The 24606-nt window shown below is 41.5% G+C and overlaps 4 protein-coding genes across 7 annotated transcripts; 1 reads left to right on the top strand and 3 right to left on the bottom strand.

Moving 5' to 3' along the window:
- Positions 1–902: 902 nt before the first annotated feature.
- Positions 903–4117, bottom strand: LOC104449047 (UPF0047 protein YjbQ). Its single transcript, XM_010063045.3, has 7 exons — positions 3722–4117; positions 2518–2578; positions 2317–2411; positions 2196–2229; positions 1520–1574; positions 1395–1437; positions 903–1300 (listed from the first exon to the last, which is right to left on the bottom strand). The coding sequence occupies exons 1-7, from the start codon at positions 4100–4102 to the stop codon at positions 1229–1231; spliced, it is 741 nt and encodes a 246-aa protein (XP_010061347.2). The 5' UTR covers positions 4103–4117; the 3' UTR covers positions 903–1228.
- Positions 4118–4857: 740 nt separating this feature from the next.
- On the top strand, positions 4858–7063 carry LOC104449045 (pentatricopeptide repeat-containing protein At1g06270). Of its 2 annotated transcripts, XM_018875265.2 has the most exons (3): positions 4858–5032; positions 5141–5198; positions 5686–7063. In XM_018875265.2, exon 3 carries the CDS (start codon positions 5749–5751, stop codon positions 6772–6774), a length of 1026 nt encoding a protein of 341 aa, XP_018730810.1. In that variant the 5' UTR covers positions 4858–5032; positions 5141–5198; positions 5686–5748; the 3' UTR covers positions 6775–7063. The 2 variants fall into 2 exon arrangements, with proteins under 2 accessions (XP_018730810.1, XP_010061344.1); XM_010063042.3 differs by lacking the exon at positions 5141–5198.
- Positions 7064–10598: 3535 nt separating this feature from the next.
- Positions 10599–15484, bottom strand: LOC104449044 (hypothetical protein). 3 transcript variants are annotated; one of them, XM_018876666.2, is made up of 13 exons: positions 15385–15484; positions 15149–15235; positions 14447–14551; positions 14255–14346; positions 14094–14163; positions 13205–13321; positions 12719–13030; positions 12241–12620; positions 11977–12076; positions 11746–11799; positions 11578–11664; positions 11285–11413; positions 10599–11206 (listed from the first exon to the last, which is right to left on the bottom strand). In XM_018876666.2, exons 4-13 carry the CDS (start codon positions 14323–14325, stop codon positions 10889–10891), a joined length of 1638 nt encoding a protein of 545 aa, XP_018732211.2. In that variant the 5' UTR covers positions 14326–14346; positions 14447–14551; positions 15149–15235; positions 15385–15484; the 3' UTR covers positions 10599–10888. The 3 variants fall into 3 exon arrangements, with proteins under 3 accessions (XP_018732211.2, XP_010061343.2, XP_039172012.1); XM_010063041.3 differs by lacking the exons at positions 15149–15235; positions 15385–15484 and adding an exon at positions 14680–14958; XM_039316078.1 differs by lacking the exons at positions 15149–15235; positions 15385–15484 and having other exon boundaries at positions 14447–14671.
- Positions 15485–23553: 8069 nt separating this feature from the next.
- Positions 23554–24606, bottom strand: LOC104449043 (protein MIZU-KUSSEI 1). Its single transcript, XM_010063040.3, has one exon. It carries the CDS (start codon positions 24504–24506, stop codon positions 23754–23756), a length of 753 nt encoding a protein of 250 aa, XP_010061342.2. The 5' UTR covers positions 24507–24606; the 3' UTR covers positions 23554–23753.

The following is a 24606-nucleotide window of genomic DNA, read 5'->3' as shown; positions in this document are numbered from 1 at the left end:
GGTTGGGTTTTGAAGGATTTCCTCTAGGTTTTGTGAGCTTCAAGGATCTGGTCGAGTCACTCTTCCCGTAGGTCCCTGGCCTGCCACCAACGCCTGCTTCCACAAGCAGCTTCTTCATAGGCAGCCGGAGAATCAATGGCAATGGCGAAGGGTTCGGCTCGGAGTCGGCAAAGATGAGGTCGCTGCTGAAGAGAGGGAAAACCGGGCGGAACTGGCCGTTGTCGATATGTCATTATATTGAGACTGGCGATTCACCTGGGTTGAATTAAAGCAAGCAAATCGGAAGTCCGAATCTCCACCATCTTCCGTGGGCTGCGGCTTTGGCTCTACAGAGTTGGTTTTGGGACAGAACAACCAGGCTTCGCTTTGACTTCAGAGGTCGATGGCGAATTGGAAATCCTCCGCCAATTTGTTGAAAGCCTTGGAATTTTTGTGGTCTATTAACGAGGTCTGGAGGGAGAGAGGTATACTGCTTGATACCCCCTAGTTTCTGAAAAATCAATCCTCCCGTGCGGCAAAGAATGGGCCGAGAAAGACACAAACCAACACGAACTGAACCGTTATATCAATTTGGATTATATTCGGGTATCAGGTTGATTCAGGTCACAATCTTTTGGGTCGGAAGGGTCACAAGAAACTTTCATTCTTCATTTCTGGGAAGATAACCGACTCAACCTGAACCGTTGAACATTGGTCCCGATGTGATGATGCATATTTGATTCTTAAGTCCTGCATGATACAGGGTGGACAGATCCAGAAATTCCATACTAAACGGTCCAAAGTCATGTAATACAAATACCGCCATTTCAATTTCCAGGATCAGACTTCAGAATTGACTTCAAACGATAGATCATCCTTCAAAAGCAGGCAAATCAGAAAAGCATGACAGTAAAGATGCATGATGGGAAACTTTTCCGACATCTGCTATATAGCCTTCGGGAGGTCATTTCAATGGAATCTTAACTCGATAATAACAGCACATAGCTATGCTACATTGTCGCTCATTGAAGCATGATCATCCAAGCGAATGCATCATCATTCACCCATGTCAAAATGCTCACTTCCCGCACACACTTATGATCATGACACATGCCACAATAGTCATTGCAGAACAAGTTGCAAAGTGATCATTACATTTAGCAATTGACATAAACATCAAGCAAGAACTCCATCCCTCTTTCAGTTTACTTTACACCAGGGCAAAAACCAATTGCTAAATCAAGCCACCTCATATTCCATTAAGGGTTACTACCACAGACCGGGCAGTGGCATGGTCTCTATGCTCACAAAGCCATATTCCCTGAAGCACAAGAGGAGAAATGATTAAGCAATTTCATACACTTGAAGATGAAATAAAAAGGCATGATTTTGGGGGCAAAACTACTGTATAGAACCTGCCAGGTTCCCATGTTAAGCTTCCCATTTGTAATTGGTATCCTGTTCAAGAATGAACATGGTTAATGCAACAATAACATAAACATAGCAGCCCCATTAAAGCTACGGAATCAAGTCATCTTACGTGAGGGTACAGCCAAATATGGAAGATTTTATATGAGCTGGCATGTCATCAGGACCTGCACAAAGTCCAAAGTCCAATGTCAATATATTCTCCTATCCAACCACAGAAAGAACCAAGTGGGAAGATTTTGAAACTAGTAGTCGGCCATATAAACTCATGGAATAAGATGATATACAAGGAGCCGCGTGGAAAGACAAAATGATGAGGACTGGAAACCATCAAGGGTGAAAATGGTAAGAAACAGGCTGAATCCAATACAGTAACTTCCTCACTTCATTAGAATGAAAAACATATTCAATCATAAGTCCACGAAGTGCTAAAGAGTTGAGAGTGCCTTTTGTAGGCACTAAATGACAACAACAATACACCACAACAAGACTCAGCCCCTACATGATAAGAGAGCCAGATGCGCCACATGATGATACTTTCTCCTGTCTCAGAAAAAGTGCAACTACTCAAAATACCAACTGCTATAGCAGATACATGCCTTTTATTATGTCAAATGACCAGTGAAGAAGCCATGCAGCAAGTAAATAAGCCATATATGTCTTGTTCTAACCTTTTATGGTGATTTTAGACCCAAATTAAATTACTGCCCAGCGATGAAGAGAAAGAAAGGTACTAACATGAATGGAATGATAAGTGACATTCTGAATGATGCATATTTCAGACTTACCCTCAATTGTATGCTTCCAAGGTGCAGATCTACCCTGAAAATTAAACCCACGGCCAAGGAATGAATCACTTAGTATTTTCAAAGGAAATAAGAGAAGCAGCGTGGTCAAGCATAAGCAAACCTCAGGAACTATCTTGTTGAGAAATGTCTCTGTATCATCCCTAACATCTGAGTCGTAATTCTCATTGATGGTAAGAGATGCACTTGTGTGCTGCACTGCAGGATGCGGATCACAAGATTACTTTTGCCCGGTTGACAGCTAAGTTGAGTTGCTGTGGAATAAGGAAACAAAAAGATGAAGATGAGGCTTAAAGCAACTTACGGAAAAGATGTGCAAGGCCACACTTGAATTCTGACAAGTCTTGTCCAATTTCCTTCACAATCTGATATGCAATTGCATGACCAGAGCAAGAGTCAATGATGGTGGCGACAATAAAAACACATACAATATGGCGAAACAACGTTTCAGCAAGAAAATAACCTTTACAATAATCCACAAGCAAGAAAAATAGTCCAAGCGATCAAAGCTACAACTAGAACACATTAACAATTAATCTAGCAGAATGAATATCTGTCCACACAGGAAGAATTATTATGAAATATGAAATGTCTTCAACATAACATTCCTGCTAATTGAATCTGTGAAATAATGTGCCCACTGCGCCGGTAGGTAGTAAACCAAAATTGAAGGAAATACAGCTCCATGGGCTGCAGTAACGAAACCTTTTACTTAACTTTTTATAATATAAGAGAGAGATATAGATGAGCATGTCAAAACTGCTCTTTGCTGCTACACCTTCACGTGCTACAATTTTTTCCAGTCGCCAACAAATTATCATGTAGGCAGAAAATGCCGCCCTCAGGCAAGGATCTTTGTCATACCCAATTGGATAAAGATGTTGTCCAAATGCATTTCGAGTAATTTTAGTAAAACTAACACCTGACCTAATACCCTTTTGCTTTTCCAGCAATACAAACATATTTAAGTAATTTTCGTTCTGTAAGAGCCCGATGAAAACACAATTTCTGTATTTCTAAATGAAGACGATATTGAGTTTTTTCTTTCTGCATAGCACGATTGGTTTCTAAGATGGCTTCCGACTCCAGGCCTTTCACTAGTCAGTCCCGGTCAAGCCCCAAGTTGCCATGGGAGGATCTCTACAGCACTTCTTAAACATTAATAATCACATCGAATTGCTCCATTACACACCCACGCTAAGCGCCTCCCAGTGGAAAAAAAAAAAAACATAATTGCACTGAACAGAGCAAAGCAACGCTTCCCTCATTCACGACTCCATCGACAAGGCAAAAGCAAATCCACACGCTCAACTTCCAATCACGACAACACCCATCGGAAATCAAACACGACGACAAGACAGTTCAAAACGAATCCGCAGAGCAACAACCCCCGCGGGAATCGGGCATTTCCGAATCAGTCCGCGATCTCAGACCACCCGAGAATCGCGAACGGCAAGCAAAGCAGAGCCCAGGCCAAGGCTCGATCAGGGTCGATGGGGGGGGGTTACCTTGGGAGTGACGAGGTGGCAGCCGCGCCGCTGGGGAGGGAGGGTGATGGTCTTCTGGGCCCACTTGGGGCCTGACGCGGCCATGGAGCCGGGGTCGCTGCCGACGGCGGTGGACGGCGGCGGATTCGCGGTGTACAGGGCGCGGACGCGAGGGGCCGGAGAAGGGGAGATGGGCTTGGCGGAGAAGAAGAGGGAGGGGGACTGCATGATGGGGCCCGGCGAAGAAGGGAGAGGCGATGGCGTTTTGGTAATTGTGGACAGCCAAGGTACGAGGAACAGGGTCGGGAGTATCAGGAGGAGGGCTCGGACCAGATTTTTGGGGAAATTTGGGTTGGACGGGCTTCGCGACGAGCCCGAGCCGCTCGTTCCGCTGGCGTCCATGGCCAGTTGCAAACGAGTGGCTGCAATGCGGCCGACTGGGGTCCGGTCCAGCGTCCTTGGACGTGTCGAGGGCTAACGACTTCTACAACGACATGCGAAAACAGACTCGAATATGAGATAACACCGATTAATTCAATATTTACAAGTATTGATTTGCTTCTTGTCGGTTCAAAGGCAAAGAAAAAATGGGTCGAACCTCATAGGCATGCACTTGAGGGCGATCGAACCAATCAAATCTTCCATTCGAGGGTATTTTCAGTTCAATCATCAATTCTTTTATTCTAATATTTATTTGTAATTGAACGAAACCAAACATCGGTTCAATTCTATGTTTTCAAAGAATAATAAGAGAATACTTGTTATGAAGTAGCCAAGATATTTATATAAATGACAAATGTGTGGAGCGAGTTATTCGAAGCAAAACTGGGACTTCACTATTTTGCCATGCAATGCATAGATAAGAGAAATTTCAATCAAATGTAATGTTAGAAAGGACAATTATTATTTTTTTTTGGAGAAAAATCACCTAGATAAAAAATAACTTTTTAAAAAGTGATCGGTCATATTGCTGAAGAAAATTAGTTAATAAGTGAGATCATAAAGTATTTAGGTGTATATTTTTATTAATGATGAAAATATTTTTTACTGATTAATTTTTTTTGGAAAAATCATCTTCTAAAAAGTTTTTTTTTTTTTTAAATATATGTTTAGATATAGCCATGTTTTTCAGGTGGAATCTCCGTTAAAGTGTAGTTCTAGGCAAGTGAATGTGTGCGAGACCTTGGACGCTGTCACGTGGGCATCATCGCCGTGTAAAAAGCCAGATGAATGAGATGGCAACATGACTCACCGCGCAAATGGAGAGAATGGAGGTGAAGTGAAGAACATGGCGGGAGTCAAACGCTCGATCCTCGATCCCCCGTAAAGGAGGTACCCACCCATCTCATTCGCTAACCAATCGAGCGTGAACTCCCGATCCCTCTTGTCATCTCACTTCCTTTTCTCTCGCCATGGCGTGGTCAAATGTCTGTCTTCCAGTTTTGCCGGCTGCTTGAGCATCACCTGCTCGACGAAATGCCCATGCGAAACGCGAACAGTAATCATCTTCGTGCCCAGCCCATCCCCGCTCCCGATTTGATGGGCATTCTTTCTTTCTTTCTTTCTTTCTTTTCTTTTAATCTCGTAAGGGGTGCATGAATTGTATGGTCCTGGGCTTTTGGTCTTATTGTCAATCTTCTAACATGGACGATAGTTTCTGGAGACGGAGGGAGGAGAAACCCATCAAGAGATTGAATTTGCATATAGTATCTTTGACTCGCTATGTGCACGTAATATTGTCCCATTGTCTTTCTGTAGCTCCAGAGTGTGCATGTGAGTGCGCGCCTATGGACCTTCGTGATCGAGGCTGCAATGCTGTTGTTCTCTTTTTTTCTCTCTTTTGCATTGTCATTGCTAATGCTTGCACTTGTCTGTATCGAATAATTCTCAAGCTGTCGTTCTATGGTCGAGCATGTGGGTGTGGGCTTGTTTCTATGTGCGGCATATGCGCCTTTTCAGACATCTAAGATGATAATCCTCTGCAGGTTATACACCGTGGCATGTGTAACACGCCACCAATATAATTCATTGGTTCTTATGAAGTGAATATGATTGTGGGAGCAAAGCAACTGTACAGGTCTTCTCGTCATCTTAGCAGCCTCGTCTTCAACTTTTCTCCGGTACGGTCAGTCTCTTCCCTGCAAAGTCTCGAGGAAAGCTTGAAAGCTGCCATTCAAGCCAAAAACTACCAGCATATACCAGACCTTCTCAATTCTTCCCAAGACGAAAATCCAAAACTCTTATCTTTTCTATCAGATTTCCCCCGGAACAACAGAACCCAAATAATAGATGAAATTTTACAGTCTTTTGTCCCTCTCAGACCTCGTTCTAGGCTGCGGGCCGCATACTCCTGCCTCCTTTGTTATACCCTTCAAAGTCCTGATCCCTTTCCTATTGCTCTTAGCATCCTTCAACGGACCCTTCGCTCTGGCTGTGTTCCTGTTCCCCAAGCCCGTTTGTTCCTCTCATCCGCATGGTTGGAACAGCTATCCCAATCTCGTTCTGTAGCTGACATTTTGTTAGGTATGAGGCTGATTGGGTACAGTCCTGATTCAGGCACTTGCAATTACGTTATGTCATCTCTTTGTGCTGTTGATCAATTAGAAGAAGCAAATGAAGTCCTGAAGGGAATGACTCGGGCTGGTTGTGTTCCTGATTTGGATAGCTATGGTGCAGTAATTGGCGCAATGTGCTCTGCCAGAAGGACTTCTGATGCTATAGAGATGTTGACACAGATGGTGGGGAAACTTGGGTTGACACCTAGGCAAGATATGGTGGCAAAAATGCTAGCGACACTGCTTGCAACTAAAGAGATTCGGAAGGCAGTGGAGACTATAGAGTACTTGGAGAGGGAAAATTACCCTCTCAGATTTCAATCATATGAAAGGCTGGTAGAAGGATGCTTGAAGTGCTGCGAGCATGTTTTAGCAGGAAAAATGGTCATGGCAATGACAGCCAGAGGGTTTATTCCTTACATTGACATAAGGCAAAAGGTAGTTGAAGGTTTAGCTGCTCATGGGGAGATGGACCTTGTTCGTGCTGTGAGACAAAGATTTGTAGAATTGAGATCGTAGTGCCTTCTGCTGGAAGCGCATGCATATTTGATTTGCCATTTTGACATTGGCAGTGTCTGTCTTCCTTTTTAGTTGCATAGATCCGATATTAAGGCAATTGCTGTTATATTCTTTTTAGATAGTCAACAACGGAAGGTAGGCACCCTCTTTCAGCTGTATCAATTTGCAGTGTATCAAATGCTAGCAAATCTGTAGTTTCTTGATAACATGCCAATTTGTAACTTCAAAATTACACAGGAAACTATTGTGTAAGATTGTGGCTGAAATTTTAGAGAAAGTAAAGTCTCTCTCTCTCTCTCTCTCTCTCTCTCTCTCTCTCTCTCTCTCTCTCTGTACATTAGTTGTGATAATATGACGTGTACCATCTTCATATATGCGATTGATTCAATCTGGGTATGAGGGCGGGAGTTAGGATTTTCCATAGTTAGGTCGAGGCGGATCAATGAATCAGGGGGAGCTTTTTTTTTGGATGTCCCTCGTTTGCATTGCATCCTCCTCTAAGTAATAAATTGAAGCATTCTTCCATGCTTTCTTGGTTCTCTGGAGGCTAAATTTAGATGACTTAGGCAAGGGCAAGTAAGTCACAAACTTGAAGTATTGTCCGGGGATTAACTGTTTATTTGGTGTCTTGCCATTAAAAAGAAGTGAATTTTCAAAGAGACACGGGTCACAACTAAACAGTACCGCTACTAAAGTGCAGGAAACGATCGGGAATGCACCTACTCAGCTAGACGACTCTCGACAGTTCCCCTGCTTGTCTCCTAAGTTTGCCGGCCGATGTACGTTCAATACCAGAATAATATTCGGCTGAAGAAAAAGAAGCTGAATTGGGCATTGTATAGTTAAAGCGACCGTGGAGAGCTTTTGATAAGGCCATCGATTTGTAGGACAATTCATTTCTTTACTCATGGATGAGCAACATCTGTTATCCAGCCGAGGTTACAAAGCCACATGTTTTGAAGCCAGATAGAGCTCCTGTTTGGCAAAAGAGAGGAACTAGAATTGAATAGGTGAGAACTAGTTTCACCTCGTCGGAAACAGATTCTTGAAAAACGAACCGATACTCTAATAATTGAATATCGAAAATGAACGCGGAAACGTGCCAAGAAACATGTAACATTGATCGAAAGATATATCACGGAGACGGACATATCTTATTTGCCACAGATTAAGTACTGTTGCAGTTTTAGAGGAATTGTTTCAAGCCCTATTCTGTTCGGAGTAAACTGTTTCAAAGAGAAGGAAAAGAACGCTATTTACGCTCTTCCCTTTTTTTTTTATTATATACATTGCAGTTATTTTCACTTAGAAAATAACTGCCCATTCCTCTTATAGGCCCTTCTCTTATGGGCTGGGTTTGGCCCAATATGGGCGGATAGACTTGACTTGGTCCATCAAATAAAAAACCCATCACACCTAATGAAAATAAATCAGCACCATGCTCTGGATTTGCTCGAGATAAGAAAAGGCTTCCATTTCTGAAGTATCTGTCTGATACCAAGATGATGTCTGGAACCTCCAGCTCATTGTTGTCTAGATTGATGCATATCAGACCCACATATCCATTGGATATGAGGACTGTCTATGTTGAAATAATGCAGCTAGAATGAATATCAACAAAAGACCATCTGGCTTGATCTCTAAAAACAACTTCAGATCCTCTCCCATCAAGAAAGTTGCAAATCTTTAGGTAGTTCGGGTCCTCTTTTTGCGTATTTCAGGGCTGAGCTCTATTGCAACCTGAGTTTATAAAGTATAAATTCAAGAATTAACGCCAATCTCAGCGGAAAATACTTTGCTTGATGTTTACCAGCAGTATGATGACAACAGTGGTAGTCAAGCATAGCTCAGTGTGACTTCATAAAACATTACCATAAATCATGTTGAGGACTTGGAAGTAGCGGTAACTCAGAAATGCAGGAGTAGCAGCACGTAGTACAACTTCAACAGCTTCAAATTGTAATGAAACTAACATTAGTATTGACATAGTGATAATCCTAAGCATTGTTTTAAGCGAAATCCACTCATGTTTCTCTGTTGGCCCAAATGACAAACCATCGGCATTCTCAGAGTTTGCTAAGCTCTCTAGGAAACTCCTCTTGAAATGCATCAAATGCGAGAAACTTGACTAGTGCTCTCACCTGTAGCAGTGCCAACAGGCCAACTAACATCAAGAGAATTTTCACGAAATGAATGTCAATTGTACATTTCAGGCGCTTGAAGTCCATCCTTCGGAACAATGATTGACTTTCTCGGGATTTGATTACACATGTGCCGTACATTCGAGGTCTCCTGCAAAAACCAGAATTTTGGCTAGTTTTGAAGAGAATCAGATACCGGCGGGTATACTCACCTTATTCCCTTCACCATTTTATCAGCCTCGCTTTGCCTTGCATGTTTATGATATTTAAGCGCGAAGTCAATCTGGAATGGAGGCGCAGAAAGTACTATGTTCAGTGCTCACTACAATGTGCGGCACGGATTTGTACATGTTCCAAATTTATCATGCATGCCAATGACTGATTTTATGATTGTTGTCTTAAGAAATTAATTTTGAGGCTTCTAAGATTAAAATTCAACATGGCTTGGCCATGAAATTCAATTGATAAGCATCGAATAATTCTGTTAAAGCCCAATGCCATGTCAAAAATGCGAAAATGTCAATGGGACTCGGAAAGAAATGAAAGCATAAAGCTGCAGAAACAAGCATTTATGCTTAGACACAAGCTGACGAAGATCAAATGTACCATTTTTTAGGAGCATTTTGAGAAAGTGCAGGTCTGTCGGAGAGCAATTTAAGAAGGCCTTATCCTAGAGTGACCTGGTTACGCGACATTCCCCTTTTGTAGATGGTTCATGCGTATGGTCCAGGATTGCTGGTCCAGCAGTTGAAGAAGATGTGTGACATTGTGAGGTTGCTAGGACGGACAGCAGTGAATATGCTTTCAGAACATCTGAGTCGATCCTGAGCTCACGTCTCCAATGGTAGGCCTACAAAATAAGAACTCCAAGAGCAAAGAGACAGTGATGAATTTAGATGGTGTCAACTCTCCGAATCCTTTTACATCATTGCGGTCGACTCTGTATCAAATCATCAAAAAGATCTGGAAACTCAAGTCTTTTCATAGCGTCTTCTCCGATGTCTTTTCTAGTCTTCCTCTACTTTAATCCGGTTCCCGACCTTATAATCCAATCTCCTCGCTGGAGTAACCAGAAGACTTTGTCTTCCATGTTCAGACCACCTCCAATGAGTTTCCATCATCTGATTTTCGATTGGCAGAGCACCCACCTTTCCTTGTATAATTCATTTCCGATCCAACATTTCCTCGATTGCCCGCACATCGAACGAAAAATTCGCAACTCTGCTACTCTCACCTTGTTGCCCATGTTGGTGCTTAACCGGCTAACAATCTGCGCCATGAGATTGCACTAGGAATGGTTCTATAAGGATTAAAACCTGGCTAAACAGTTTCTCGAGGGATATTATTTGAACAGCAGTCGGATTTCAGGTGCAGTAGTTTTGCAGAAGCATAACAGGAGACACATCATCAAGACTAGAAGACAGATAAGTATGGAAGGGAATTAGCCGAAGGTTCAATTTTGTGAGTATGGCACAGCCACTTCCATGGACTCGGAAGTTATTTGTAGGTTTTAAGTACTTTGGGTTAGATTGACAGATTTTCTATAAAGAGTTTCCTAGTTCCTAGGAATCAAATCTTCATGATGTAGACAATAAATGCCATAGTAAACTCAGCCCTCTTTTTTGTATAACCAAGCTCAACATAACTGATGGAGCTAATACTATTTGGAACACTGATTAGAAATTGAGTATCTGATGGGAAAGAGTCGACATTCTGGTTCAAAGATCGTCTGTGTACATCAATCTGAGATCACACTGCGCAAAATTTACATAGGATTTACACATTTCTAGTAAGACAACAATTGAAGTGTGCCCTTGATGATAGTCTTAGCTCAAAGCAAATCCAATTCAATTCCCTAAAGAATCTTGCACCCTCACACCTCTGTACAAATCGCTGCTCATGGCTTATTTTGGCAAAAAACTAAGAACAAATACATCAATCTTTTGAAGGGTTACATACAGTCACGGTATTCATCAAATCGGCACTCTCCCTCTGGCTAATTCTCGGTCAATCACATACCGAAATGTCGAATTATGAGGCATCCAGTTGACGGACTTGTCGATCCTTCCCTTCATGCACTTTTGAATAGTTTTCTGCTGGACTTCCGAGAGGCACTCGTTCACCACCTCTAACAGCCCAGGCATGGTAAGCGACATATCTTTCGCAAAGTAATAGAGGATTCTCGGGAGGAAGATCTTCGATTCCTTGTGGATGTAGACATTTGCTTGAATAAAATCCTCTTTAGCAAGTTTTAAATCCAAGAATATATTCTTTGCTGTATAAACTCGAACCTGCCGTCATAGTGACCAGAGTTAAGATCTACTAAAGGACTGAATCACACTACTTTGTAAGAGAGCAAATAATGATACCGGTGGGTCGGAGTATGATGCTGAGCAAAGTGCAAAATGAACAAGCGGCTCAGGATATTCTAAAGCATAGAGATGTCTGGTACTGCCTGGCTTGTACTTTCTTCCTGGAGTAAACAGCGTTTGTAGCCACTGAATTCACAAATAAAAGTTAGGAATTTTGATGTTACTGTGCTTGAAATGAGTTCTTAAATAACTACACATCTCTGTATCCAATGCAAATGCATGGATAGGCTGATGTAAATGCATGGATAACACCTAATATAAAGATTGCACCACATGTAAGGAAATCGTACCGGTGCCGAGTGACTTGATCGGATTCCTAAAATTGCGCTTTGTATGATATAGGCATTAATGCAATTTCCACCCACATTATAAGCCGCCTGAAAAATGAAATTGCATGATGACATAACATAAACTGAAGGCACCATTCCACCTGACAAATCTCTGGAGCACAATCTCACCTTCATTATAGCGGTGCTCTTCACACGCCCGACCGTTCCATAAGCTAAATAAGCCTACAACAGAGATACCAAGACACGCAGCGACGTGTTCAAGATCAACCTGGTTAGTTGAGCAGGAAATAAGATGAAGGAAATGAATCTAATTGCTAAGTTATGAGTAAAAAATTAGTGTCATTTCAAATTGTATCTCTACTGCACTGTGAAGCAAACAAGTACAAGGAAGAGCAATACATGCATCACCAGGGCATTGTGAATGTTGATCCAGAAAGCAAGTTTCTCTTCGCGCTTCATCTTTCTTGGGTCAATGTCCTCAAGACAACGAACCAATGACCTGAGTTGGTTAGAACATAGAAAAATCAGTTAAAAAAAACAATTTTCACAACATATCATGTGCAGAGATACTGTATAACTGGATTAAAAGAATAAGGACATGCTTGGTGTGCGAAGTCAAAGCCATGCTATTATGTCATTATAATTTTATTAGCCATGAACCACCTGAACTTTTGCAGCATTGTAGCGGCGAACTTGAAACTGTTATCATCCAAACAGATCTTGAAAACTTCTACCATATCGCCATATCTCCCACTCTCCTCTCTCAGTCCCTGAAGTTGATGCACTGAAATTTCATCATTCCGAGATGGGCTCCAGCTATCTCTGGGGTTATGAGAAGAAAATATGCTCGAGGAGGACAAGGAAGAGGTTGGTGAAGCAGATGAGCCAACTTGAATGTGAGTGGGATCTGCAAACTTGCAGTATATTGAAGATATGCATCTCACTATATCCTCAGAGAGTCTCTCCGGAGTTCTGAGAGAGATGTCTCTGGCTCCGAGGTGATCTGCGAGGCTCCTATGATCGAAATCGGCATTTTTACAGTCCTGCAAAATCATTCTCCCGTATATAAATATTGCAGATAAGGAAAAAATATATGAGTAGTAGTAAAAGTTCAATGCAAAAGAGCAACTTGAATGCTCACCCGAGCAGATATTGCTTTGACACTTGAAGTGCTGCTCTGATTATCTAAAGAAGCCCAGCAATGCGCAGGGGAAGATTGGAAAGTATGCAGGACGCCATTTTGTCTAATGTGTGGCTCGGATCTCTGCTTGAGTTCACTAGGCATTTTCCGCGATGGTGACCTAGTCTTGCTCTGCAACTTTGTTTCTGAGACTTTTGCTAGAGTGGACGTGTGCTCTTGAAAAGCTGTCCTATAGAGTGAAAGAAGATAACGCTCCAAGTGCATAATTTCAACCTCAAGTGTGGCAATCTCCTTCTGTAGTTCCACAGTGGACTGCAGTACAAATCCAGATGTGGGTTGGTAAAAAATCGTGTAAACAGCCTAAGACAATCAACAGAGTAAATTCCTTTTACATTCTAAAGACAGTTTATCAACGCTGTTCACAACTTATATAGTATCCCTGTTGACAAATAAATTTATATAGCTAAAGAAGGATAGAATGAGAACCTTATGCGATGGAGTGCCATTAGAAGGAATATATTGTACAGAATCACAGTTGACTATCTTTTCAGCATCCCAAGATGTGGACGTTTGTTCAGGTGAAGTCCTCTCCAATTGCACAATCTGGGTCAAAAGACACAGCAAAGTGATTTACAAATAGAGGTTCTGTAGTAGTCATGCCCTATGTAAAGTCTCTCTCGCAGATGTTATTGGGTCTCGCATGCTAGATCAATAAACAGAAGTGAGGTGTAGCAACCAAAGCAAACGGCAGGGTTCTCGACTAGCAGGTGAAAGAATTGATATGAAAAATACATTGCTGATAATGTTAAATAAAGGTAGGTATCCATAGTCAGTACTTATGCTAGGGACTCCTTTCAGTGGTAAAGCAGAGAGTGCGAAAATTCAAGTGGCAAGGCTTCAGCTCAAAGGGTTAGCTTTAGTAGCAAGCCAAAGCAATATAATTTTAAGTTTCAAAATCCATGGTGGAATCGCCCTCAGGTCATTCAAGGTAAAACAAACCCAAGATTGCTCAATCCGCATGTGAGGGATGATAACAGGAGCAGTTTTGGCCGGCAAAGACCAGTTTGAAATCCGAACTCAATTTGCATCGTCTGATCTTAAAAATCTGATTAGGATAGACCACTAAGGTTGAGCAATCCCTCATGAGAAATCAACTACCGTTCGGACTTGCATAGTTGACTGCACAATTCTTTCAGAAGTGTGACATATTAATCTATTCCGACGACTATGGGCACGACCTATTGCCAGAATATGCACGTCTGACTGTCGACTGGAGCTAGCGAACTAAATACTCTGATGGACAAATCAAGAAGAGTAAAACTCAGAGCACACGTTCTTGCATGCAAGTTCTTAAAAAAATGTGCAGATTACTCACAAAATTAGAAGTGGAAGTGAGCCTCGGCGATGCATTCAGTATATTCTTGTAAAGCCCGTTTTCTCCGGCACTGCAAAGCGCCATCAGTCAGCGTCTCAAGCGAAGGTCATAAACGAAAACATATGCATCTGACCCTGTAAATCCTTATTGAATAATCTAACCTTGGAGAACTTAGATGTGAAGGAGAGAGGAAAGCAGAAGAGGAAGTCCTGCAATTCACGCCCAACATCATTCTATTTCGCTCGTGATTGTCCTGTCAAAATCAGAGGAAATGTTGAGCCACAGTTGTGGAGCTGAAAAGGCCAACAAAGACAGGAAAGCGGGATCACGGCTTCAACTATTAATGTCGTTACCTCGTTAGCTGCTAAAAGCGAAGACTTGAAGCTCGAGTCCACTCATTGTCAACAACTCGAGACCTCACAGAAACACTTCTTCAGGTCCTGAATATATAATATCACCTGCTCGAGCATAAGCAAGAGGTGGAAGAAGAAGATTATGAAAACAATGCGAAGTCAAATAAGCTGACATTGCCCTGCTTCGCAGCAAGATATGGGTGTCCGCAAGTAGCAATCAGACAAACACTCACCAAATGCAGAATGCTATTCAACAAACAAACCCTCCAAGGACTTAAAATAGAATTCCCAAGAGAATATTTTGATCGAGCAGATGAACGGCCCACTTCAAGATATGAAGTGGGTGTGCTCTGTTTCCTCCGGAAAGAGAGAGAAGGGAAAAAAAAAAATAGGGGAAGAAAATGGGTTTGTTTAAGAAAACGTCTCAAGATCACAATCCTGCACAATCTCTGCAAGTAGGGACAAGGAAAACAGAAAGAGAGAGAGAGGTGCTGTTGGATGGGGCATTAAGAAAAACTATAATGATGAGTCATCGAGGAGAGCAACTGTGACTGTCTGAGAAAAGACCAATAATTAAACAAAGCCCCAAATACTCATTAGATTAGGTGGTGGAAAGTAAGCAGTTCATGATTACGACTAGCAGAGAGAGAGAGAGAGAGAGAGGGAGGGCCAAAAAGGCAAGTACTTTTTGGTTCCGCCTACCTTCTCCACTTACAAAACCCCCTCATGCAAATTTTCCTCACTTCATGTACAAGAACAGAGACGATGTGCAGAGAGAACTGCTCCTTTCTTTCTTCCACAGCAAGAACAAACAAACAAACGAACAAACAAACATCAATCAGCTACGGTGGCCCAATCCAAATGCAAGCCCATGAAATTTACACCACTGGAATGAGAACAGAGAAAAGACTTCAAAATTCAATGGACGATGAACTTACTGCAGATGCATGAGTGAAGAAAAGGGTGCTGAAACTTGGGAGAAGAATTGACCAGATGCTAATCTTTCATCAACTTACCAGCAACCAATTCTTGAAAAGTGGTTGTTGGGTATAAAGGTAGGAAGAGAGGGAGGGAATAACAAAAAAAAAGATCTGCAGCACCAAGTACATTGTTTTTTTCTTCACATCTGTCTCTTGTGCATTAAATGCTTGGGGGCTCATTGAGTAGATCCAGGGTGGCCTTGAATTCCTCAACGCAATTCCCTCCGGCTGAAGTATCCTCACAAGCTTGCCCTACGCTAAGCATGAGTCCACATCGGATCATGGTAAAAAGCCCAAAACCTTTAACTCTTACTTTTCTTGATCTTTTATTATTCGAAATATAAAAAAAGAACAAAAATTTATCTAATAGTATCAATAAAATTGAAAAATAATGAGAGAATAGATTTGAAATAAAAATAAGTTCTTCATTCCCGGGAATAAAAATGAAAAAAGAAATTATCTCTAAATTAAAATATTCATGAATACAGAGAAGTTACTAAGTGTATCCTTATTATCTCAAACCGGAAGTGTTAGGACTTGGATTCTAAAATACACTTTCTGACTTTTGCCTTCCACCGACTGGGTCTGACCGAGTGACGCAGAAAAGAAGATGGGATTCCATGTCCACTTCCTAGCTTCCGCGGCACTCAAAATCTTTTCATCCTTTTCACTGGCGAAAGGACCCCGACAGGTATGGAAAATGGAAAAAGGCGGCAATGTCCAACATTGAAGTCCTCGGTTCCTGAATAATTTGTTCTAGCCCCCTTTATTAATGGTCCCCGAATTAATACCCTAAAGCATGGCCAGCGGCCTCCTCAATAGGGTCGAATCGGGATGGGTTGTTGTGAGCGAGTCCGCGGAAGACCCGTCAAATATCCAATTAAGAGAAGTTTGTAATTCTCAATGGACAACCTCCCGTACTTATGTGTAATCAATGCGTTACAAATAAAAGTGTTATATATTTAATATGAGTAACAAGTTTCCGCGAATATCTATAATTAAATGAAGGAGTTAGTTCTTTAAGATACTAATTAGATGTAAAACGGAAAAGAGAAAATATGACGATAATTATCCCGAGTCTCATTTTTCTCCACGTGAAACAAATCATCTCCTCAATTCCATTCTCTTGATAGAATTTGGGAAATCTCCACGGCCATCAATGCAGAAGCTGAGTAGTCATTGGGGAATTCTGCTTTATGCAAATGGGGATGGAGGTCAAAGCGTTGACCACTTGGACTTTGAGGTGATGGAGGGAGGTTTTCCAAAGGTCACCAGCCGTAATTCCGTCAAAAAGGTGAGATATATATATATATATATATATATATATATATATATATATTTTTTTTTTTTTTTTTTTTGGGGTCTAATAAAAAGGTGCGATTCGCGGGACAAGAAAAATGACATGTTAACCGAACTTACGACTAATCAACAGATAACGTAAGAACTGCCGACAAAACACGCTTGATGGGAAATAAAGAATTTATATATATATATATATATATATATATTAAAGCCGCATGAAGAAAAGTGAAAAAAATAAGTGTGTCTTGGCTTTCGCGAGGGGTGGTCAGACTGCACGTAATGATAATGGGGCCAATAGATGCTCTGACTCCATTTGTAAATGAGAAGGAACAGAGAGGGTCAATATAGTCAATTCACCTGCTTATATAATAAAATTATTATTATTATTATTACTATTAATTCTATTATTGTACTAGAAAGTGTAGGGGGGCGGGCGCTCATAAGGGCATAACGGCATTTAATGGGCGGTAAAAGGTTAGCGCGGGAATAGATTCGCCCCGCTCGATGGCCCGGTCTGAGGCCCACCAGATCTGGGCCTAGGCCCAGTATGAGATTTTCTTTTTTTTGGCATGGTGGAGTTATACTAAAAAATCACCATCAAATGCTTTATGGTGGTTGAGATAGCTATTCCAAAGGAAGGGATAACATGGAATTTTCAACTCAAAATATGTTGGTTACAATGATTAGAGAAGTTATTCACATTTCTATATGTAGAGAAAAGAGATAATTAGCTAACTACATATAGAAGTTAAGAGCATGCTTATTTGCAATTTTTCATATGAATCCATATTTCAACACTCGAGTGTTGCGAAAGTTTCGAGAACGTACTGTTCGGTGCCTTCATCTTCACATTAACCGCATGATAATGGGCTAATTGTTCTTGAGGGTAGCTCGTTATAGTAAATTCGAATAAAGCAAGGTTAAATTTTTGTTTTCCTATTTTGGTAGAAAAGACAAGGTCAAATTGAGAGGGCATGGGTGTGGTTAATTTAGGTCCACCAGCAACCCATTTTATTGTGAATGGCATTTATGAATGATTTTGGTACAAGGGACCAAAACTGGGCCTTATTTATTTAGGGGACACCCACGCTTGTCATCAAAATAGGGGATTCCTTGACCTCAAAACTTGGGACCATAGTCAATTTTTTTATTTGCATTATTCATTTTTCATGTGATAGGAAACTTCATCTATGGGGACCAATATAAGTTCCGTGACTCGTGATTTTGCATTGGTGGAGGTAATTGCTTCTAGTACAAGATACACATTTGTGCCGGTACTAAAGAACAAAACCTAATTTATTGATTTGATTCTATGAAGAAGTACCTCGTTAAGTATGTTCAGTTTGTAATAATTCAAATTTTAAAGCATTGATTTCACCCAGCATGAGAATAATCTGGAATATTGTTAAGTTTTATCAATAAATTACTTAATTTTAATTGACAGGACACTTGTTAATAAAATCCCTGTTAATTTTGCTAAAAAGAACTTTTGATGATTCTCTCTCTTCTTCTCTCTCTATATATATTATATCCCCAAAAATAAGCTTAAGGAACCCTCTTTTTTAATCGCCTCCTTAATCTTAAAATTTACGTCCCGCCATTTTCGTGCACGCATGGCAAATGAAAGAGAAGTTTGCGAGCTGTCAGATGTGGAAGCCAAAGCGGAGTAGCTAGGGTTTTTTGCAATCTCCACGGCTCATTAATTTATGTCATTTTCACATGCTTGAGTAATGAAATGGATTCCAGGACAGTTGACGGCTTACGTTCAGGCAATAAATATGGTAAAAAGGAAAATTGAATTAGCTGAATTGATTTCGTGGTACCTCACCTACTTCATTTAGCTCATGGACCAATTGAACATTTTCCCTCTCTCTCTGGTTTTCTTTTTGTATTTGGAAACGAAGTGTACCTTATATCTTTCTTTTTGTAATGGCCAAAGTGGACCTTGTATTGAGTACATATGACCCGAGCCTGGGCTCTTGTAATGATTCTAAACTCTAAAAAAAGGGTTTGGTTTCGTTTTATATACAAAAATAAAGTATAGGCTTCAACTCACCTCATGATAGAAGAAACAAAAAGAAAGATGCTGTCGTCGCGGGCCAACTCTTGATATCGCAACCGTGCAACAGTTAGGCTCCATTCGAACTCATTCGCCCCTTCGTAGAATCAGCTGAGCAGCTGAGCTTAGCCATCCTCTCGAACTATATCACTTGCTCGCTTACTTGGCCTTCCTCGGATCGTAGAGGGAAAGAGGAGTGTACTGGGAGAGAATGCTTCTCTTGCTCTCCTTTTGTTGGAATTTTGGGATAATCCAAATGGAGGAAATAAGGCCTCCATATTTACTTAAGTTCCTCTAATTACAGTCGTGGATTTCTCTTTGATTTACTTGTGAAGATCCGATCTCCGTATTTACCAACTAACTCGATTTAATACAAGAATCCTCTAGAATACAGTTATCCATTTCCCATAACACCGTCGAGAATATCTACACACGAAACCCTAGACCTTAAGGTGCTCCAAAGCTTGCCCTGTCGTCTAGGCTATCTCCTCGGTTAATTGGGCCTTGAAAACCTTTTGTCCGTGAGACTTGTGTGCACATAATACACGAGTTGCCATGCTCCGAAGATCCAAACCCTACAACGAGCTTTATGATAGGTTAATGCTATGGACCATGGGCACTAAACTCCCAAACTGCAGCATATAGCTGATGCAGAGAGCAAGAATAAATTGTACATTAGATTTAGAAATATCACGTCGCATAAAGAAAAAGAACACATTACATGAGTCCTACATAAGTAAAGTTGAACCGAGGCTGTACATGTCTAGGCACCAACAAGCATCTATGAGCTAGAGCTATGATGGAGCACTGAAAATTCCAATCTCAAATTACATCTCAAGCCATGCACACACTCACCGCTCCTAAATCAAAGATGAAGCGGATATAGCCTCTCATCCTATTGCAAACTTCTCGCCTTCCATTTATGTAGTCGATTTCTGCACGAAGAGGACTATCAATGCATCTCGATATGTCTCGCACCACCATTTATAAGTGCAAAAATTTTCCTTGGATGCTTACCTTATAGCAATAAGTTGGTTCCATTAGGATCTCGCTTAACACAATGCCAAAGTCGAAAAAGCTAATATACATATTTATGAGCTTCCCCCGACTATGCAATTCCCTAATTAGATCCAAAATGCACTTGTCTTTCCTTCCTTCCTTCCTTCCTTCCTTCCTTCCTTCTTTCTTTCCTTCTTTCGTTTTTTTCTCTTTTGGGTTCTAATTTTCTGGGTCGGTATGATTAAGGACTTATCTTTTCAAAATAAGAAAAGCAGCCCAATTGAGTCAATGGATCGATGAGTGGTCCACTGAATTAAAAGCCCAAAAACTTGGTGAAACCCTTTTTTGAATTGCATGGCCTCTCGCCCCGGATTTCTCCGGTCCGTCGCCTCGGGCCAGGCTTCTCAACAAAGTCCGAAGAGCCCCTAATGCTAACTTGCCCGTAACCAAGTAATTTCAAGACATAAAGTACTTGTCGCATCGTTCTCTAATGCTTTAATTGTATACTCTACACCTACTTTTTTTTTAAACGAAGCTATGATTGAAGTCAAGCAAGGTGTATTGGTCAGAAAATGAAAAGTGAAATGAAATAAAAAGAAGGTCCTTTCGATCACGACGTGCTTGTGTAGCTCAGACAGGTGAAGCTAGATTGTATATTCAAAATCTCATTCGTGGGGGAAAAAAGAATCTAAGATAGGTTAGCATGCTCATTCTTATTGGATTTAGGTAATCAGTAGTAGTCAAGAATCAGACGAAATAAGATATTACCCGAGACATGTGTTCACGTCCTGATCGTGAATAGAACACATCGATCCAATTGGGGAGGTTTCCAATCGATAAGAAAAAGAGAGAGGGAGCATTCCTTTTTCCTTGTCTAGTTGTGCACGGGTGAATCAAAGAACGGGACAAATGCAAAAAGGAAGAAAGAAAAGCAAAGGGGGCGTGGGTGGTGGAGCCAAACATGTGGGTGGGAAGAATTAGGGCTAATTGGCTCGTGTGCATGTCCTGTCATGAGCATGCTCTTATCATCCCAAGTGCCAATTCTTAAATTGTTATTAGGGTCTTGTTAACGAGAGCGCTCGTTAAACGCATTTGGCGAATAAATATTCAATTTTCAAATCATTAATAATGCATTTGATGACGATCGTCAGTGCATCGAAAGTCATATTATTATTTTATCTGATTACTTAAGAAATAATTCATGATTCTTTTCAATAAAGTTATAATTATCGCTGCGATTTTATAGGGGACAATGACAAGGAAACATAGGTCCCTCTATTGTAGGGAAGTCGAGACAAAAAACCAAAAAGAGGAGGCAACCACAAGTTGGATGTTGTTGGATGTCATGGTCACCGTGCATCAAAGTTCAACTTCAAGCTGCATCTTTTTTGCACCATTATTGTTTCATGGACCAGTCAAACCATTGAGCCCCATGAGCATGACCTCTGAGCTTTTTTGATGGGCCTGAGTTCACAAAATAAAAATAAATATAAAGAATTGGAGAGGTGGTCGCGTATTACCTTGCAATGATCCAATGGAGTGTGCATACGATTCAACAAAAAAATCTGGTCATTTTGAATGGTACGATCTTTTTAGGGATTAGCACATGAATGTTGGATGCTTACTATTTGATAACCATCTTATTTTTCTATTTTCCTATTCTTTCATTTATCATATCATCAAAAGAATAAAAACCCATTTGGAAACATCAGCTATTTTTTCTATTTCCAGAATAAAAAGGTAACCAGATTTGGAACGGAATCGAAGTGAAAGAAATCTACTTATTTATTCTCAGGAACATAAATGAAAAAATTATTTCCAAACAGAAATTATTTCTGGAAATAAAAATATTACCAAAAGCACCCTTAATTTCCATGACTTGAACATTAGCAATTCATTTGTCAGTTTGCAAAGACTAGAGAATTGTTTTGTTTACTCAATCTAGAGTTTTCTCCTTCCTTTCTCTCTTTTTTTATTTTTTATTTATTTTGGATAAGTACATTGGAAGTTTTAAAACTTATCATAAAAGTGCAATTGAGTCTTACAATTTTCAAAATGTGCAATCAAAAACTTTTAAATTGATTCAATTGAGCCATTTTGTTGATTGCATTTTTTAAAATTCTTAGGATTCGATTGCACTTTTGTAACAAGTTTTAAGACTTAATTGTATTTTTGAAAATTTTAAAACTCAATTGCACTTTCATGATTAGTTTTAAGACTTGATTGCGCATTCGTAATAAGTTTTAAGATTTTCAATACAATTATCCCTTTTTCTTTTGCTTCCTATCTCTTGTTTGGTTACTGTAGGTAAATAATCGAAGATGGGGCCAGACTAGAAATAAAAGCAAGACCCGTTTAAAGTGACTCCCCTCCCCAACTCAATCCTCTCTCTTTAGGCACATCAAAGCAGGAAGGGGGGGACAGAAAGAATCGACAAATGTTAACTTCATTGAATCTTTCGCAAGATTTTTGCCCCTCGTGTGGTGGGGGATACAGGCATTTGCCCCAGACAGCTGAGCTGAGCGAACCCAGGACGAGACCTTTCGATTGTTTTGTCATTTATATGTTGTCACCTTTCGATTTTGTCATGGGAAACGATCGATTCTTGAGGAATTACGGGTTTTTAATTTTTTGAGGATGGCGAGGGAGATGGAATATCTTCGTGCCGCGGCCTTCCACTGCAGATGCAGCAAAAATAGGAGTCAAGGAGAGCTCAACAACAAGGGCTCCGATGCATCTCTATCCGCTTGGTGGGACGAGCCCAAGATGGGGGCCATCTTCCTTTTTCCTTATGGCGTTGCATTTATCGAACCCTCAGCATTACCATTGTAGTATGTTCATCTGCGTTTTTTTTTTTTTTTTTAAGTTATCAAGACACGAGATAGATTTCAGAAGACCTTTGAACCATCTCAAAATATGATTTTTAACATCTTCGTGGCGTTCGACTCATGCCGCCTGATCTATCATTCCCACCCTTCTTAACCTTCTCACTCTTAATTTTTGGAACGGCCGTCTAGATCTAACCTCCACCGTCTAGATCTAACCTCTAAATTTGGGTCCATAAACAATGACAATTGTCCTATGAACTTTGGCTTTCACTACAACTCGCCCGGAGATAACTGGCTAAGTTTCCAAAATGTTAGCTAAGTGTTCACGAGCTGATCAAGCCAAAGGATTTCGAAATTCAACTTGAGCTAGCTTAAACAAGGGCATTTAGTAATATTTCCGCTCATCTATTGGGCCCCACATAGGCTTGCCCAACTTTAAAAAATGCTATGTTTTTGTTCAATGGGTGACTCTAACCAACAAGTTACAATCAGGCTCGGTGGGGGATTAAGCCTAATAATTTTCTCTACCTATCTCAAAATTTTAATATGCATGGGAATTGATTTTCTTTCTTTCAATGATAAGGAGGACCACCTCTGTAGATTAATTTGGAACTTGTGAAATATCTCATTAATTTCATGGCCTAGGCGAATTGTAAGTCAAAATTGGAGCGGGTGGCCTCCAAAATGAAATTCTTAGCCCTTGATAGGGTCTAGCTTGAGAAGGTAATTTCTTCTTTGGGGCCGAGAGCCTTTCATAATCTCGATTAATGTGAGTTCAATTCACATCCATTGTTGGATGACGTATGTCTTATGTAACGCTTACATAATTTAACTGTACACATTTCAACAGCTTACATGTAATGGGAACGGCCGACAATTACTATTTATTCGCAATTTGTTAAAACTAACTTAAAATGGTCATTGGTTAGCACATAAGTATAAAAATATAATCAAAGCTAAATTGGAATCTAAAGCCAAAAAAAGGAAAAGAATTTTAAACAATTGGACAGTTTCTTCTCTCATTGCTCTACTTCTTCCCCCTCGTACATCCCAAATTCATTGAATTCTAGAAATTAACATAAGCTCGAACAGCATTCGAATTTAAGCTAATTTGATAATTACAAATTACATCGCACGCCTCACGTCCTGAGAAGGAAAATACTGAGCTCCTGCCCATAACTCCCCACCGGATCGATCATGTGAAAACTCTCCGAGTCCGCCGATCCGATCACCCGCTCGAAGCTGGCCCGCAGATACAAGAGGTCCCCGTCCCCGTCGCCCTTCTCGCTCTTCGCCGCCGCCACCGGCAACACGCCCGCGCCGACGGAGACCGACCTCATCAGCCTCAGCACCGCCGCGTCGCCCGCCGTCATCCGCCGCCTCACGGCGAACCCGACCTTCCTCCCGTTGCAGTACATGGACCAGACCGGCTCGCTGAACAGCGCGTCCCCGCCGCGCCGCCCCCGCCGCTCCTCGTCCTCGGCCGCCGCGGCCGCCTCCCCGGCCTTCCTCCGGCCGCACTCGAGCGCGATGCGGAGGAGCCCGTGGCGCATCTCGCGGGCGAGGTAGGAGGTCGGGACGGCGAACTCGAGGAGGAGGAGGGGCGCGGCGCGGGTGTCGTCCTGGAGGCAGAAGCTGACGCGGCCGCGGCGGTACCCGAAGAAGGTGCCGGTGACGACGGAGGAGCAGTTGGCGGAGGACTCGGCGGAGACGCTGAAGGAGTCGGAGTCGGAGGACGGGGAGGCCTGGAAGCCGCAGCAGCAGGGGACGACGCACTCCACGAGGGAGCGGAGGGAGCGGCGGAGGCGGACCTCGCGGCCGCAGTCGACGGCGGTGGCGGTGTCGATCATGTGGAGGGGGCCGGTCTGGCGGCTCAGGTCGATCATTCTCATGGTGTCGACGGGAATGCGAGCTCGTGCTCGTTGATTCTGCGCTTTGGAGTTGTGAAGACGAGGGAGGACAGGGCTAGGATTATAAATAAGCGGGAGAGGG

Source organism: Eucalyptus grandis, chromosome 6, assembly GCF_016545825.1.
Source record: "Eucalyptus grandis isolate ANBG69807.140 chromosome 6, ASM1654582v1, whole genome shotgun sequence".
NCBI lineage: Eukaryota > Viridiplantae > Streptophyta > Magnoliopsida > Myrtales > Myrtaceae > Eucalyptus > Eucalyptus grandis.
Note: the sequence above shows the minus strand (reverse complement) of the source record. Positions and strands in the feature narration are given on the sequence as shown.